Genomic DNA, 16,318 nt, shown 5'->3' with positions numbered 1-16,318 from the left:
TTTTGGTACCACATCTTTCAAGAAATGTGTCCATTTCATCCAAAGTGTTAAATTTATTGACATACCTCTGTTTATACTTTTCTCATACTGTTTTGTTTATTTCTGTAGGATTTGTGGTGATAACCCCTTTTTCCTTACTTATATTAGTCACACATCAACACACACACATATATAATATTCCCCATTTTTTTAACTGCTTATGTCAAGATTTGCCTTTGAACATTCCTTAAGAGATTCAGGTTAGATTCACCTTCCCTTTCTATTCTATGGCCAAAGTTTATATCCATCAACCCAATCTAGGATTTCCAGGTACCCTCTGATAACCAGAGTTAGAACTCCAAATGTGTACACTCTTCTATGCCGGAGGGACAATTCAAACACTGCCCTTGACATCTCCATTACTTGCAGCTAAATCCATAATAATCTTCACTGTTGCTGCCATTGACCTTTGCAAACTGTAGCTCATGTGGAGGCCGTGTCTGTTCCAGTAACTAAAACATTATTTTTTCTGGTAAATATTGCTTAGCTCTGCTTTTATCTACCCAGGGTATGGACCATGTCTCTGAACTTTGGCCCAAACTTTGGAATAAGTTCTGTATCCAGTGTGCTGGATATATTAGATGATAAACTCCTTGTGTATCATGGATAGCCAATCCATGTGCTCTGCCTGCTAGAGTGGGAATGACCATTCCTTGGAAATCCTGTGTCTTCTGTTTTTTGAAGCATCATGGAGTGGCATACCTTCTTTAGATGTTGAGTACTGTGTTTGCAGCTGCAGCTCTCTAACTGAGCTCTCAGTGGTGTCGTTTCTCTAAGCACTACACTGATGTTATAACCTTATCGGTTGACCGTGTCTCTGTTGCTGCCCCATGTTTGATTACCACTGATCCTTTCATAAGGAAATATCAGTTTTTCCACTCAACTTCACAGGTGATGGTGGTGTGATACTCGATCCCCCCTCAATTATGATACATGGCATTTTAGACTATCTCTGTATAAATCTCAATGGGGTGCACACATGTTCCTTCCCTCTGGTGAATTAGATGCTTCCTAAGGACTTTTTGTTAACCAGACTACCTCATCCCACGACAGGAAAAATAGCCATAACCCTCGCCCCCTCCGAGGTGGGAATATATTCTTTGTCCCTCTTGCCTTGACAGCTCTTGGACTTCTCTATTTAATCCTAATCAGAATTGTCTCTTTGGGACGTCAGTCCTATGAAGGGTACATCTTCCTGGATAGCTGTATTTAAAGAGAATTTTTGTTTGTTTGTTTGTTTTTTAATTGTGAGAGTTTCTGCATAGACACACATGTGTAGCATACATAGTAAATCAATTTATTTGAACACTCAGAAATCTAATAACACCATACAGGACATGAATGGTGACTAGGAGAGATAAAATAGGAAAGAAAGCATGTTTATGAAGAGAGAAAGGTGATGTTAGACAAGAACAAGAAAGATTTTTTTCAGATTGTTGATCTTGATACCACTGAGAAAATGATACGCCTGGTCCTCAATGACAGCTTCTGTAGGTAAGTAAAACAGAATAAAAGGATGAGTTGACTGTATGACAGCCTGACAGGGATGAGTCACAGTAAGCAGGGTGTCAAGGACTAGAGGAGCTTCTGCTTAATGCAGTGGACAAATTCTGTGTGGGACTTAATGTTTTCCATCTCTATGATATGAGGGGATACATATGCGATTTTTCCAAGGATGTACACATTGTAGGACTTTTTGTGGTTGGGAAACATTCCAGGAGTTTCATGATTCAGGATACATTTCATGAGGAAGGCCCATCTAAACATGATTTGCAGGATCTGTGATTCAATTACACTCCTTTCCTTTAATTCCAAAGGGTCTGTGGTTTCACTACATTGTATTCACCCTGGAATCTAATGTTTTTGTTTGCTTTATTCTCTATTTCTTCTCAACAGAAAAAAACAAAGGAAAAAAGCATGCTTCAGCCTAGATCAATGTTATTTTTTGAGACTATGTCATTTTAGGAAGTTTAAAGATGACACTTTAAGGAAACTATCTTCTGAAGGGGAATAGAAATTGAATGCATGTTTCATGGAGTGTGGTTGTAAGGCTCCCCACGTGGCTGTCATGGTTATGGAAAACTCGACATGGTGATTGCAGGTAGGGTGAGTTCTCTTTAAGTCCATTTCTCCTGGAGCAGTGACATACACTGGCAACCATTGACTCAGGAGTGAGTGGAAAACTATTTTTCCAGTTGTCCCACCAACCTCTGGCAATTCCTGCTTCTCTCTAAATGTGTATCATTTGCGTGGTTCTTGGATGATAATGCTTCGTCACCAAAACTGCTTGAACATTAATCAGCTCAACCAATTTGCAATTTAACAGGACTCAAGAGGAGCAAAATAACCTAATATAACAGAACACATTCCTAGTGACATAATTTAAGTAATTCGGACAAAAATAGTTACTTAGAAAATATGGCCCATATGAAGTCACAATGTGCGCTTATTGAATTACTTGGTGTAGCAGCACTAATAACAGGTCACTTTTACTTACATTTCAGAGGGGTGCAAGTCCCTGTTTTCATTCACTTGTAGGACAGTCATCTGAGGATGTAAAAGGAAATGAAAGAGGAGAAAACGAGCTACTGATCAATACCATTTATCAATATTTCTAAGATTATCTTTTCCTTAAATAACAGATTTTACAAAAGATTCTTTATGGAAGAGGAAATGTAAAAGGAATCAATTTGTTTCCTGATAGTATATTTACATTCCAGCTGAATGATATATTCAGAAAAACAATATATTCACATTACCAATATTGATGATATTCACAATGTTTTCTTCTGGAATCTCCTTTTCTTTAGCCACCTCCTTGAACTTCTCAATATCTTCCTTCTGAATATCTCCTACTTTGCCTGAAAATCACCATACATAAAGCACAGATTTTCCCAAGGAACTAAGAATTTCTGGATCCATGATTGAGAAAAGCGAAGGTACAAATCAGTTCTTCGTGTGGAATAATTTCACAGAGTCTCACGTAGTTACCATTTGCCGTGTCACGGTGTCTGCTGCCTGACTTAGGTCCCTGAAAGGAATTAGTCCCAGTCTGACTCTGCAGCATCAGCCGAACTCCGAAGCCTCATCAGGAGCGCCATGAACTTTGGGCCCAGGCCCTCTGGACTAGCTCATCTCCTGCCTCTCTGCCACCTTCTTGGAACCTATACCCAACATTCGTGCCCTGTGCTGGACCCAAATAAAGTGGAAACTTGATTCTCGCCTTCCAGAGAAACGTCAGCCCTGCCACACGTAGCAATGGGTGACAACTTTTCCTCTTAGGAACCCACACTTCTACCCTTACTTTTTCCAAGTTGAACCCTACTCTCCCCATGGCTAAAACACACCCTCAGTGGCCCTCTGTGGTTATTCTGGGGGTGAGATTCTCAAGTTTCATGAGTACAATGCTTTGGAAGGATGAAACATGATCAAGATTTATTCAAAAAGCTTCAAGTCCAAGGCTTAAAAGGCATTTGAAAAACTGTCATAAAGTGAAGGAATTGAGGTCAACCTGAATATAGCCATGGCTTGGAATCAGTTGACCTGTCAAGAAATTATTTCTCAAAAACTGAATTGTTATATTTTTAACAAATGGAAATTATTTTCAAAGTCCTGATGAGCTGATACCTCCCACCCCTCCCAGCTCTTCTTTTCATCTTTCTTTCTAGATTACATTGTTGGTACTTAATTCAGTGAACACACAGCCCTAGACTTGTACCCTTAATAATGAATGATGTCAATACATGCTGATTTTCACAGTAGAAATACTGACAATGGAAATGTTACATGACAATGACAATGGAAATATGGTCAGGATGTCACACATACCAACCAATGCAACCATTTTGGTGACCAGGCCTCCTTCATCCTCATTGACAATATCTATTATGATAGCAGTTTTTGACAAATGGAGAATTTCAAATTTATTTTTTCCTGCATCTGTGAGAGAGATGAGAGAGTAAATATCTATGTATATAGCCTCACCTTAATTAATTCACTGTTGATTACATTTATCCTGGCTTACTTAGCATATTGGTAACAACAATTCCTATGTTGATCTTTGTCTCACTCCAGCAGTACAGTGAATGTTTAAATTGATATTGACAGCAAGAAAAGTAGGGAAGAATTTTCCTTATTGCTCCCTTCATATACAATGAAATGTTTCTCATCTTCCAGTCCACCGAAATATTCTAAATGTGTTCTAAATGTTCTAAAACATGTTCCAATTAAACCAACATTTCCGTAAACAACCTGATCCTGTTGTGATATGGCATATTATCAAATTCAACTTTAAAAGTTCTTTCTATTTTCCTTCTCCAAAAAATGAATTAGTTTCTCTTTAGCACTGAAATCAGTTTGCCATTGAAAACATTGTGCAACTGTGTACTGAGTACCTCCCTGGTACCAGGCAACCTTCTAAACATTTCATGTAAATTGTTAAATTTCCTCTGCCCCTCAATCTAGGTGTATTACTTAACACATTTATAGCTGCCACTAACATGTCAACTTGATATCAAGACAATTGTACTTGTGAGCATATGCAGGCAGTGCCAATCTAGACAATTCAGATCCCACCTGGAGTTTGCACTTCCATCTCTCTGGCTAAGCCCATCTCCTCTGCCATGTTTATAGGGAAAAGAATAAGTACTGATCTGCTTTGCACTATCAATTAACCCTCTAACATCCATTCTCTCTTCTAGCCATAACGTAGGACCTCATTTGAATCACCCATCAGGATTTGAGTTAACATTACACCAATTTGTGTTTCCCACTGATACCGTTAGTCTACAACAACAAAGACTAAGCAGCAGTTGTCTCAACTTCAAAGTTTCATAACTAAATCTTGCCCAAGCCCACTCTAAGTCCTTGAGTCATGGGTTACGCGGGGACAATTTAAATCCAATTTTATGCATGTCTTCAAACTCTTAAAACCAAATGTGTTATAAAAATGGTTTTATAAAGGAGGGTTCTGCAGAAAATCTCGCTAAATAGGTCTATAAAGTTAATGCAGGTTAAGGAGGCAATGACAGTAAATATATCTTCTGAGCATCATGTTGCTATTATGGCCAATGCTGGTATTGTGCTTGTTATAATTATACGTTATTTTCCACAAAATAGAACCTGGGTAGTTTGCAATCCGTCATTTCCAAGAGGCCTGTACAATAGGCCAGCTCACTTCATTTCTATCCCTCCTTAAGTTGCCCTGTCAAATCCATGTAAAAAGGACTATAAGAATGGAGGACATTATAGGAAATATGGGAGAAAACATTGCTCATTCAGACACAGAAGCAAATAATCTAGGGGTAATCAAAATTAAATCATAATTTTTAAAATATCTACTCGTAATATAAAAAGTGAGATACTGATGAATGTGTAGGACAAAACATCAGACATATATTTTACTTATTTGTGTGTTCCTTGTAAAACCACTGTGCTATTTCTTTTGTTAGGCAAGGGTTGAAACCACGGATTTATGTGCATTTAAATTTTAATCAAATATTTATACATTATATGATTTAAAATCGGGATATGGTTTGGGGTCATTTAAAAGATTACAGAGATATAAATCTTAACCAATATCTCCTTTGCTTTAAACACAAGTTCTAGTTATGAAGAAATATGCTTGGTATTTAAATTACTGTGACTTGTTTGGGTTTTAGGTAAGTCAAACCATACAGTAAATGGATTAAGATGTTTTAAGATTATTTTTAAAAATGTATTCTGTTGAAGCAAAATGTCATTAACATTTAAACTCAAGAAAGAACTATTACATGTTAGTTCCGAAAGTCATTTTAAATTATCTCGAAATGTTTTCCTATGTCTGAGAAACTATTAAAATAAAGCTTCTCAGCACATGCTCTCAGTTAATCATTGAATAACACTCAAAATTAGAAAGAGTCCTCAACATCCTATGATTGAACCCTTTGCACATGACAAATTTAAGTGCTTGGAAAATTTAGGGACTTGTGCCTGGTCACACTGCTAATTATTAGTAGAACTAGAATTCTGATATATGGAGTTCTGAAAAGATGTTGAGACCAAGATTTCAACCATAATATACTTTTGTCGGTAAAATACTCATACTTACAATGACAAACGTAAGTATTTTCTTCTGTTTTTATTGCCAAAGAGGATATTTTTGTGCATTGTCCATTGACCCTTAACAAGAAAACATTTTTAAGTTGATTGATAAAAACTATAAGAATTTGATATATAATTCAGAGTTTGTCCCACCCTCATATGACCCCATGTCTGGTATTGTTTTGGTGCCTATAAACACTGTGACTTTCAAAAGAGAAGAAATATGTTGTCCACAATCTAAGAACTCTCAGATGGTCAGAATGTCTTTTTCTACACATGGAGTCAGAGCGGCAGTTCCAAAGACAAGCTGCAGATACCAAACGGGTTGTGTTTAAAGCCAAGAAAACATGGAGAAATACAAAATTTTAGAAGAGACAGAGGAAAAATACAAGCTCCTGCTTGAAATGTTTTCTTGAAACTGAGGGGTATAGCTATCAAGACAGGCCTTAGTGCTTCTCACAGCCCTGGGAAAGATCTCTTAGATAAGATAATAGAGGAAAAAAAGCACAAGAAACACCAGAAAAAAATTACAGGTTTAATCAAAACAGGAACTACTTTGGTGAAAACAGCTTAATGAAAATTAAAGTCACACGTATGTATACAAACACACTACACACACACTAAAGCAAACACACAAATACACATTATGTGCATATATTATGATAAATTATGTACACAAATATATGTAATAATTTCACATATATGTCACACATAACAAAAGTCTTTGTGTGTCTGTGTGTGTCTCTCTGTGTATGTGCATGACAAAGAATATGTATTTGGCATATATGAAGAATGCATACAACACAAATAATATAAGGGAAAATAACCCAACTAAAATTGAATAAATTATTGTACATTATTAAATATGCACAAGTACTGCTATACAGCAATTCCACTCCTACAAAAGAGAAGCGAGAATGTCTGCCAACACAAAGATAGTACAGAGCTATTCACATCCAGGTTATTCTAAATAACCACAACGTGAAAACAACATTGCCGAACAGCTTGAAAATGAACAGTTTTCCATCCAAATTGGCTTTGAAATAAGTGACCACTTGCACATGCAGCCACATAGATAAAGTTTTAAAGCATTATGCTGAGTGAGAGAAATGGTGGAAAAAGATGCATAGTGTATAATTCCATCCCGTGAAGTTCTAGAACAGGAGAGAAAATGCAGATCACTTGTCTATGTCAGACGGGAGACATTTAATGGGGAGGGAAAGAAAGGGGACTTTCTGCTGTGATGGAAAAGTTCTATATCTTGACTGTCGCAGTGGTGAAACTGCTGTACACACACATCAAAACTCATTGAACTTCACCTTTCAGAATGGTGCATGGGCACATGTAAAGTCAATTAAACAGAGGACACAAAAATTGTTAATATGACAAACAAAAAATAATCCAGTATTCTTAAAAAAATTACTGCAAACTGACAGGTATATCTATTGGGATAGGATATATGTGTGTGTGTATATATTTTGATTATATGTATAAAATCACTTATATATAATACATAGTCAATTATATATATTTATGTCAACCTCTCTAAGCATAATCCTCTTAGATTTTTCTTAATGTTTTTATTCTTCAAAATATGTGTCTGTGTTTGCATAAGTGTGTGAAAGTGTTGGGAGAGAGAGATTCCTTTTTTTTTTTTAGATTGGCCCTGAGCTAACATCTGTTGCCAATCTTCCTTTTTTCTTTCTTCCCAAAGCCCGACAGTACCTAGTTGTATATTCTAGTTGCAGGTCCTGCTAGCTGTGCTATGTGGGATGCCGCCTCAGCACGGCCTGATGAGCAGTGCTAGGTCCGTACCCAGTATCCCAACTGGCGAAACCCTGGGCCACTGAAGTGGAGCACACGAACTTAAGCACTCAGCCATGGGTCCGGCCCGGAGAGATTCTTGAATTCCTCTTATATATTTAGAAATTAGGTCTTGAGAAATAGCCTTCATTCAATTTCTTATAACAAATGATTCTTGAATCTGCCCTTAATGTTTTTTTATTGGGAAAAAATGTACTTCCTTTTACTTCAAGTCTATTTTCTTCCCAATTCCTAACTTTCTCACTTTACTTTCAGCCCTTTTCTCACAGATTTCTTCCAGCCAGTAAGTTTGCGAGGTATTTATAAGTATGGAAATGTTTCTTTCAAATCTTCTCTTTCCTCCTGCTTCTTTGAAAATTTCCTTTTCTTTATACTGCCAAACTTTTTAAAAATATTAAGCTAGCCTCACTTCTCTATGCAATGGTATCTGGATTTGAAGGACTGCAAAATTAAAAATTAAAATTTTACTTTCCACCTACAATATAAATACATATTTTAATCTTATGGACTACAGATCTCTCAGCACGAAATGAAGCTTTCAGATACCCTACATTGCATTGATTCAATGGTTTCTCCTGCTTCATGTCATTATCCTAGGATTCTTCTGCTTAAACTTAAATGTTAGTGTGGAAATAATTGTTCTTTCTGGGCAATGTCAACATATGTAATTACAGGTGTTACTAATTTAGCAATAATTTCAAATGTGTGTGTGTCTGTGTGTCTTTGTGTGTCTGTGAGAGAGACATTGATCTATAATTCCTGATATATTCTCATTTGGCTTAAAGGCATATTCATGGATCTATATGGTTGCTTTGAAACTCCACAATTAAATTTGAGACTCAAAAACTTCTTCCTTCCATATTTCATGAGTTCATAGGAGAAGCATAATCAGAAAGAAGTAGACTTTGATTGCATACTTCAATAGATACCAATTTCTAGTGTGAAGGTTACAGCTAAGACTTTGACATGTAAGATTCCTCAGAACTCACTCTAATTTTCTTTCTTAATATCAACTTGTACAATTCCCTCCATTTTTTTTTTTACGTATTTCCTTGGTCCTACTCATTATTTCCTGAACACATTTTTTTAAATAACTGGATGCCTCTGATTATTCCAGTATTTCTCCCTTTTCCTACTTCTTTGTCTGAGAGGCTCATTCCCCCTTCAAAAGCATCTTACAAATGTCATGTTTCTTGTGTGACTTTTCAGATTCCTGCACTGTCATCACTTTTCATTTTTTGGTGCCCTCTTTTCACCTCAGTTACACCATTATTATAGAATTTCACACACAGTATTGTTATTAGTTTAAAATCAATATTTCTGACTCTATTTTGACCAACGAAGCCCCACCAAAAAAGTTTCTTCATCTTCTCTTGAGTTATTTTCTTAACTTAATAACTTTTGTAAAAATGTAGAAATAAATATATTTATATAAAATGCCCCTAATTTTAAGAATACATTAAAAAGCAACTAAGTAAACAGATGAGAATAGTTACCCTTGTTGGACAGACTAATGGATGTGGGCCACATCTTACACCATATACAAAAATAAACTCAAAATGGATTGAGGACTTAAATGTAAGGCATGAGACCATAAAACTCCTAGAAGAAAACATAGATAGTAAAGCTCTTTGACATGAGCCTGAGCAATATTGTTTTGCATATGTCTCTTAGGCAAGGGCAACAGGAGAAAAGTAAACCAATGAGACTACATCAAACTGAAAGGTTTTTGTGCAGACAAGGAAACCATCAACAAAACAAAAAAGCAACCTATTGAATGAGAAAAGATATTTGCAAATGCTTTAGCCAATCTAGGTTTAATATCCAAAATATATAAAGAAATGATAAAACTCAGTGCCAAAAAGCAGAGAATTCAATTAGAAAATGGGCAGAGGGCCTGAATATACATTTTTCCAAACAAGACACATAGATGGCCAACAGACACATGAAAAGATGCTAAACATCACTAACCATCAAGGAAATGCATATCAAAACCATAATGAACTCATAGAAATCGATATCAAAAAAGCAACCAATCTTATTAAAAAATGAACGGAGGACCTGAATAAACATATCTCCAAAGAAACCATACAGATGGTCGACAGACACATGAAAAGATGCTGATTGTCACTCATCATTAAGAAAATGCAAATCAAAACCATATTCTCACACCTGTCAGAATACCTGTTATTAAAAAGAAAACAAATAACAAGTGTTGGCGAGGATGTGGAGAAAAGGGAACTCTGGTTGTTGGGAATGTATACTGGCAAAGTCACTATGGAAAACAGTATTGAAGTTCCTCAAAAAATTAAAGCGAGACCCACCAAACGATTTAGCAATTCCACTTGTGGGTATTCATCCAAAGAAAACGAAAACACTAAATCAAAAAGATATATGCACCCGTATGTTCATGGCAGCATTATTTACAATAGCCAAGACATGGAAACAACATAAATTTCCATCCGTAGATGAATGGATAAAGAAGATGTGGTGTATATATACAATGGAATATTAATCAACCATAAAAAAGAATGAAACCCTACCAGTTGCAACAGCATGGATGGATCTAGAAGGTATTTTGCTAAGTGAAATAAGTCATTTGAGTTCTTAATAAAATGCCTGCAATATGGTGAGCATTTCATATATAACCCCTGAAGCAATGAGGGCTTTAATGAATTTAATAATGATCAAAAATCACTATAAGTAAGTTCTTCTGGGTCGACATCATTTTGTGTTATCCACCTGCTCACACTCTTCTGGAACACAGATCCCCTAAATGTGAACCACCTTTTACAAATTCTACATAAGAGATTCAGGCTAGTAGTAGGAATTTTAGAGTTTGAGGAATCTATGCCCTCTTGGCTGCTTTTGTCCCTCTTTTCTTTAATCAAATGATTCCAGTGGAGCTTCTGTGACTTTTTGCCCTCCCAGCAAATCTTCCAGGACTTTCTCTAGAGGATGGTGCTGGAGCTGACAGGACGACTGCATAGACTCTTCTAAGCACACAACTCAGAGACTCACACACTCGAACATAATTCAGATATTTCAAAACAAACATGGAAGTCCGACAGACCCTCTCTCAGGGTCGAGCATTCATATGTGTTTTCGTTCTGTGTTATTTTTACTTACTTGAGAAAAAACGTGTAGATGAATCTGTCACCTGCACTGTCTAAATCAAGTCTACGGAGAAGAATTCTGAATGGTCCGTTCTCACTGATCTTCTCTATGTTACTGGATCCGATGTAAATGGTGTTCCATTCTCCTGAAAACTAAAAGCCAAGTTCCCATCAGAAAATTTATTCATGTTCTTTTTACTGTTTCTGACATTATCCATCATGACTTTTCTTTCTCTTTTACATCAGCCCAAAACTGTCTATCTTTATTGAACAAACCGGGGTTTATAAAATAATGTGAAAACCCAAGTCAAGGGTAAAAGAAGAAATGGAGATATTTCTGAAATAGCTTAAGTTATGTTATCAAAGCAAACCTCCAGTTCAACAGTTGTTTGATTGGTTCTCTGTCTTAGACAAGGACAATAGAACTGCATAAGGAGCCAATTAATAGACAATATAGACAATACCGAGACAATATAAGACAAGTACAGTAGAAATATGTAAGGAGCCAATTAATAGAGTGATTCTGAGTTGGAGGTAGATTGCTATGCTTAGGTGCATGTAAATTCAGATACACAAATAACAAGACCAAAAGGGGCTCCTACACACACACACACACACACACACACACACACACACACACTCAAGTCGTCCTCTCAGACCAGCCTCTCAAACCCTTGTTACCAGTGAGTAATCAGTCTCAGATTGAGGTTCCTGGACAGCACAAACCACACCCAGTACAAGACTCAGCAGCAGAATCTGCATCTCGTTGGTGCTTGTTGACCTTCTTCTGGAGAAGCTGAGAGTGTGACAGTTGTTAGAGAGAATCAGAATTTGTGCCACTTTTATAGTAGTGGTCTGTTGACATGACACGTAATGAACCAACTGTTATTAATCATAAGACCTTGGGTATGTATAAATCTTCTTATAATATCCTGGTTGGCAGTGATGAGCTTTCATGGCATCCTGTTATTTTGATAATGAGATTTACTTTAACAGAAGCATAAGGTTATCTGGACGTTTGATCTTTAGATTAAATGAGAGACCACAATACACATGCATATTTGAAGAACAGCAATATTTATCCTTTTAGATCCTGAGTTACAAACTGAAATAAGCAGTCCAATACATGTATCCCCAACTCCCGCTTTATTTCCTTAACATGGAGGACATAGGTTTAGACTTGTTTTCTAAAAATAAGATGTTATTGTCAGGTTTAACAATACTGAAATATGGCATCTAGGCCATGAATCAGTTATAAAAACATTCCTCAGAGGAGTCTATATTTAAGATTAATGAAGTCTTTTCAACAAGAACAAATTTTTGTATATTACCCTACTTATGAATCCTTCCCAGATCCACATCTACAATTTCATTTTGCCATGAGTACACAATTTAATTTCACTAAAATTTATGAGATTTCTGACTCTGTATAGCTCCTGACATATTATCTGTGTTCTTTAAAGCCAGCTTCCTGAACTGTCCACGCGGTGGGCAGCCTAGCTTAGAGATAAACCACAGGAAACCAATCTCTATATAACACTCAATCAATTGTTTGCCATGTAAGTATTTTCTTTGCTAAGTGTCTCTGCAATCCATTTGTTCAATATTGATTAGACAGTTTGATTTCTTATTATTGAGTTTGGAGATTTCTTTATATATTCTGGCTATAAGCCTATTTTAGATAGAAGATTAGCAAGTATTTTCTCTCAGCGTGTGGCTTCTCTTTTCATTCCCTTAATAATATCCCTCAAGGCCCAAATATCTTCCTTTTGCTGAAGACCAGGTTGTATGTTGATTGTTTGCATTCAAGGATCATGCTTTGAGGTCTTATCTAAGAAATAATGGCTGAACCCAAGGTCACAGACTTTTCTCCTATTTCTTCTGGAATTTGTAGCTTTAGATTTTACATCTAGTCCGTGAATCACTTTGAGTTTACTATATGGGGCAAAGTATGTGTTGAAGTTCTTTATATTATTCTTTTTTGCATATGCATATCCAATATTTCCATCATTTTTGCTGAAAAGATTATTCTTTTCCACTGTATTTCTTTTGAATATTTATTGAAAATCTGTTGTCTATATATTCTTGTCACTTCCCCGGGTTTGGTTTGGTTTGGTTTGGCTTTATTTTTCCCATTCTCCTACACAAATTTTGGGCAATATTCAACAAGATACAGTTAGGACGTGAAGGTCATATGACTTCCTTTAGGAATAAAATAGAATAAGAATTAGGCTTCAAAGACCAACCAATATTGACAATCTCGCAGATTAACTACTAATCCATTTTCCTTTGGGTGACAGTTCAGCCAAACTTCTTCAGGTTTTCAGTTTCCTAAGAGACCCCAGGCAGGTCACCTATTCCCTTGAGGAGAAAATCATATCAGCACTAAACACTGATCACCTCCTTCTTCCCCGAAGCAGGCTCTTTCATCCACGTTACTAAGAGCACTTGCCATGTAAATGCCCCATAACCTCATTGGAAGAAAAGCATATGAAAAATTCATTTTCATTGTTCTGTTTTCCTAACAGCTTCGTGAGAAGCTGGTCTTCAATATATTATTTATCCTTTGACTCAATTGTTTCTCCAAGAAAGCAAAAAAGGGTAATAATAGTTCCTCAATTTTTAGCAGTTTGAAAAGAAAAAGCAAATTTCCTCCTCTCTCTGTATGAGTGGTTATTTTTTCAAGGACATTAAATCATCCAAAGAACCTCTTCTTTTTTTACACATATTTCCTTATCTGTCTATTTTCTTCCCCAGTAATTTGTAGGATAGATACATTTTCATCATACTGTAAAAGTGAAGAAGCAATGGTGCCATCGTGATTTCCAAGTCAGCTGAGTGAAAACACCCACAGTACTGACACAGGGCAACTACCTGTTCCCGGGACACCTCAGAGCCTCAGAACCATTCTCTTTGTTGGGTGTCTGACTTTGAGCAGAGCTTAGCTGAACGGAGACTTCCGCCTATGTCTTCAGTTGGCCACTGGCCTTCCTACTCAGAACAGGCTAACACTGTTTGTTCCATGTTCTTTCTTTCTTACTCTCTGTTTTCTTTTGTCTTGGTTCCAAGAATTTTTTTTCTCTTTGTTTTACTTATACCTCTGTGTACTGTGCTATTTAACCTCCGATTGCAAAAGCTTATGAAATGTAAAGTTTTCATATCTCACAATGTCCTCACAAATTTTCCCCATCACCTCACTGATTTTGATCTTTTTGAACAGGAGTATAATCCCCGCTAACATAGTTTTCCACTCATTTTCCCCTCTCCATCTCTTCTTATGTACCTCTACCACTGCCAGGTTTTCTGTTGGAGCCCTAGAAACACGTGTTTCCTTGGAATGTACGCCAAGATGATTCTATGCAAGATCGTTCTAACTGCTAATCAAGGGGAAATTAAAGAGTCATTATTCTAAAACATTATCACAACAGCTTGGTCTTTAGACCCTGTCAATCCCTTTATTTTATTCCCAAAGGAAGTCAAATGACCTTAGTGTCCCAACTCTTCTTCATTAATCTTGGTCAAATTGTGGGTAAGAGAATGATAAATAAAAGCAGAGCCCTCTGACACAGACATTAACAGCTGTTACCCAACAAATAATGCTTAAGGCATCCGATGTAGATCTTCCTGGTCTTTCCTTCTCAGAGTTGTCCAGGGTTCTGTATCTCTGTAGGATATCTCTCTCCACTTTTTTAAATTTTTGTTTGTGTTTTCTGCTTTCTCTGTGATCTTTGTTTTCAACTTGCTGAATCCACCAATCCTGTGTACGTAGTGCAGGGAAGTTTTGACCCTGGCCACCAGAAGTACCCTGTTGCCTCAGTGATTCTTGATCAAGGATCAAAATGACTTAGAATCTAAGAAGAGATAATTAACCTCAACAATACTTGTTGAGATCTAATCCTGTTGAAATTCTCTAACAAAGTGTCTGTCAAATAGGACAATGCTCAGTGATCCCCAGAGGGTTTTGTTGAAAATGCTCTTCTGCTTCAGCATGTCTAGAGTTGTGCCTGGAACTCTGCATTTATAACAAGCACCTGAGAGATGTCATGGCTTCTGGTCTTAAAACTACACTTTTCGGTAGCAAGGTTTAGAGCAGACTTTCCAAAGTTTGTCCTGTTTTAAGAGACCCCTGGGGTACTGATTTTCCATGCAGATTTCTAGGCTTTAAGCAGAAAGTCAGTTTGACCAGATCTGGGGAAGTCTTTCTAACACTGTTTATAGGGTCTTGGTTCCTAACCAGGGGTCCTTGTGACACCCAAAAGAGACACTTGGACGTGTCTGGTGACATGTTTGCCTGTCACTATGGCAGAGAGGGGTTGTTACCTTCCCTCTAGTGGGTACAGATTAAGTATGCTGCTAAATATCCTACAATGCACAGGACAGCCCCTATTAATAAATTATTCATACCCGGTGAGAAATAGGCCAAGCTTCCGAAATCCTGGTTAACATGTATTAACCTGTTCCCCTCACACTGAATACAGCCCCAATCCCTGTAATAGCCTACAAATACCTCCATGATCTGCCTCTTTCCCTAACCCATCTGCAACTACTCTACCTCTCTATCCATACTCTGTTCCAGCCGCACTGGACTCCTTCTGACTCAGATGCTTGCCCATCCTGACAGTGTGCACATCCTCCAATCCTCCATAACTCCTTTCCCCTTCCAACTTCCTACTCACTTTTTCTTCTTATACCTAGTCAGCTTGGACTAAAGAGTAAGATCCACAGTGTAATAGTCTTGGAACTTTTGCTTTTGGCTGTATCCCCAGTGCCTACAACTCGTCAAAGTATGAGTCAGTGTGTTTCTCAGGTGATTTTGTGTTGTTGATTGGGGGAATTAGGGAAATCCTGCTATATAAAAGGGACATTTCTTGGTGAAAAGAAATAGCAAAGTAGCTGTTTAGAACCTAGACTCTAGGGCAGTGTTCAAGAGTCATTCCTATACACTCACTAAACTATGGCTGAAATAGAAGGAATTCTTGCCAGCAGTCTATTGGACAAGGTAACCAGGTTCTAGAATGCAGGGTTGGGCTGACCCAGGCATGTTTAGAAGGAAGAAGGAGTCAAGCAGCATCCCCACTTTATGACCAGTTGTACCTGAGACACATGAAGAAAGGGAAGGACAGTCATGAGGGGTTCAATAGGAGAAAAGGGAATGTTGTATAAGGAAGATAGGAAGATATGCAAATTGGTATTGAGCGGTCTCCCCCTGGAAACAGATTAACAGAAAATAGGGATGTTTGTTTGAAATAATTGCCCTT

At 37.2% G+C, this 16,318-nt stretch overlaps 1 protein-coding gene across 1 annotated transcript; it reads right to left on the bottom strand.

Moving 5' to 3' along the window:
- Positions 1 to 1,315: 1,315 nt before the first annotated feature.
- Positions 1,316 to 11,871, bottom strand: LOC106822224 (odorant-binding protein-like). Its single transcript, XM_014827322.3, has 7 exons — positions 11,742 to 11,871; positions 11,074 to 11,213; positions 6,128 to 6,198; positions 3,868 to 3,978; positions 2,799 to 2,900; positions 2,537 to 2,586; positions 1,316 to 1,527 (listed from the first exon to the last, which is right to left on the bottom strand). The coding sequence occupies exons 1-6, from the start codon at positions 11,820 to 11,822 to the stop codon at positions 2,564 to 2,566; spliced, it is 528 nt and encodes a 175-aa protein (XP_014682808.1). The 5' UTR covers positions 11,823 to 11,871; the 3' UTR covers positions 1,316 to 1,527; positions 2,537 to 2,563.
- Positions 11,872 to 16,318: the final 4,447 nt, after the last annotated feature.

Source organism: Equus asinus, chromosome X (genome assembly GCF_041296235.1).
Source record: "Equus asinus isolate D_3611 breed Donkey chromosome X, EquAss-T2T_v2, whole genome shotgun sequence".
In the NCBI taxonomy this organism is placed as follows: Eukaryota; Metazoa; Chordata; class Mammalia; order Perissodactyla; family Equidae; genus Equus; species Equus asinus.
The sequence above is the reverse complement of the archived record's forward strand: the minus strand, read 5'-3'. Positions and strand labels throughout refer to the sequence as shown.

What these genes read in the sequence shown, in the direction of transcription:
- LOC106822224 (XM_014827322.3), bottom strand. Translation starts at nt 11,822, where the DNA reads ATGCAGATTCTGCTGCTGAGTCTTGTACTGGGTGTGGTTTGTGCTGTC. An exon ending in CTGAGACTGATTACTCACTG is followed by an intron (nt 11,214 to 11,741) that starts GTAACAAGGGTT and finishes CTTGGCTTTTAG; the next exon opens with TTTTCAGGAGAATGGAACAC. An exon ending in TGTGAATATCATCAATATTG is followed by an intron (nt 2,587 to 2,798) that starts GTAATGTGAATA and finishes TTACATCCTCAG; the next exon opens with ATGACTGTCCTACAAGTGAA.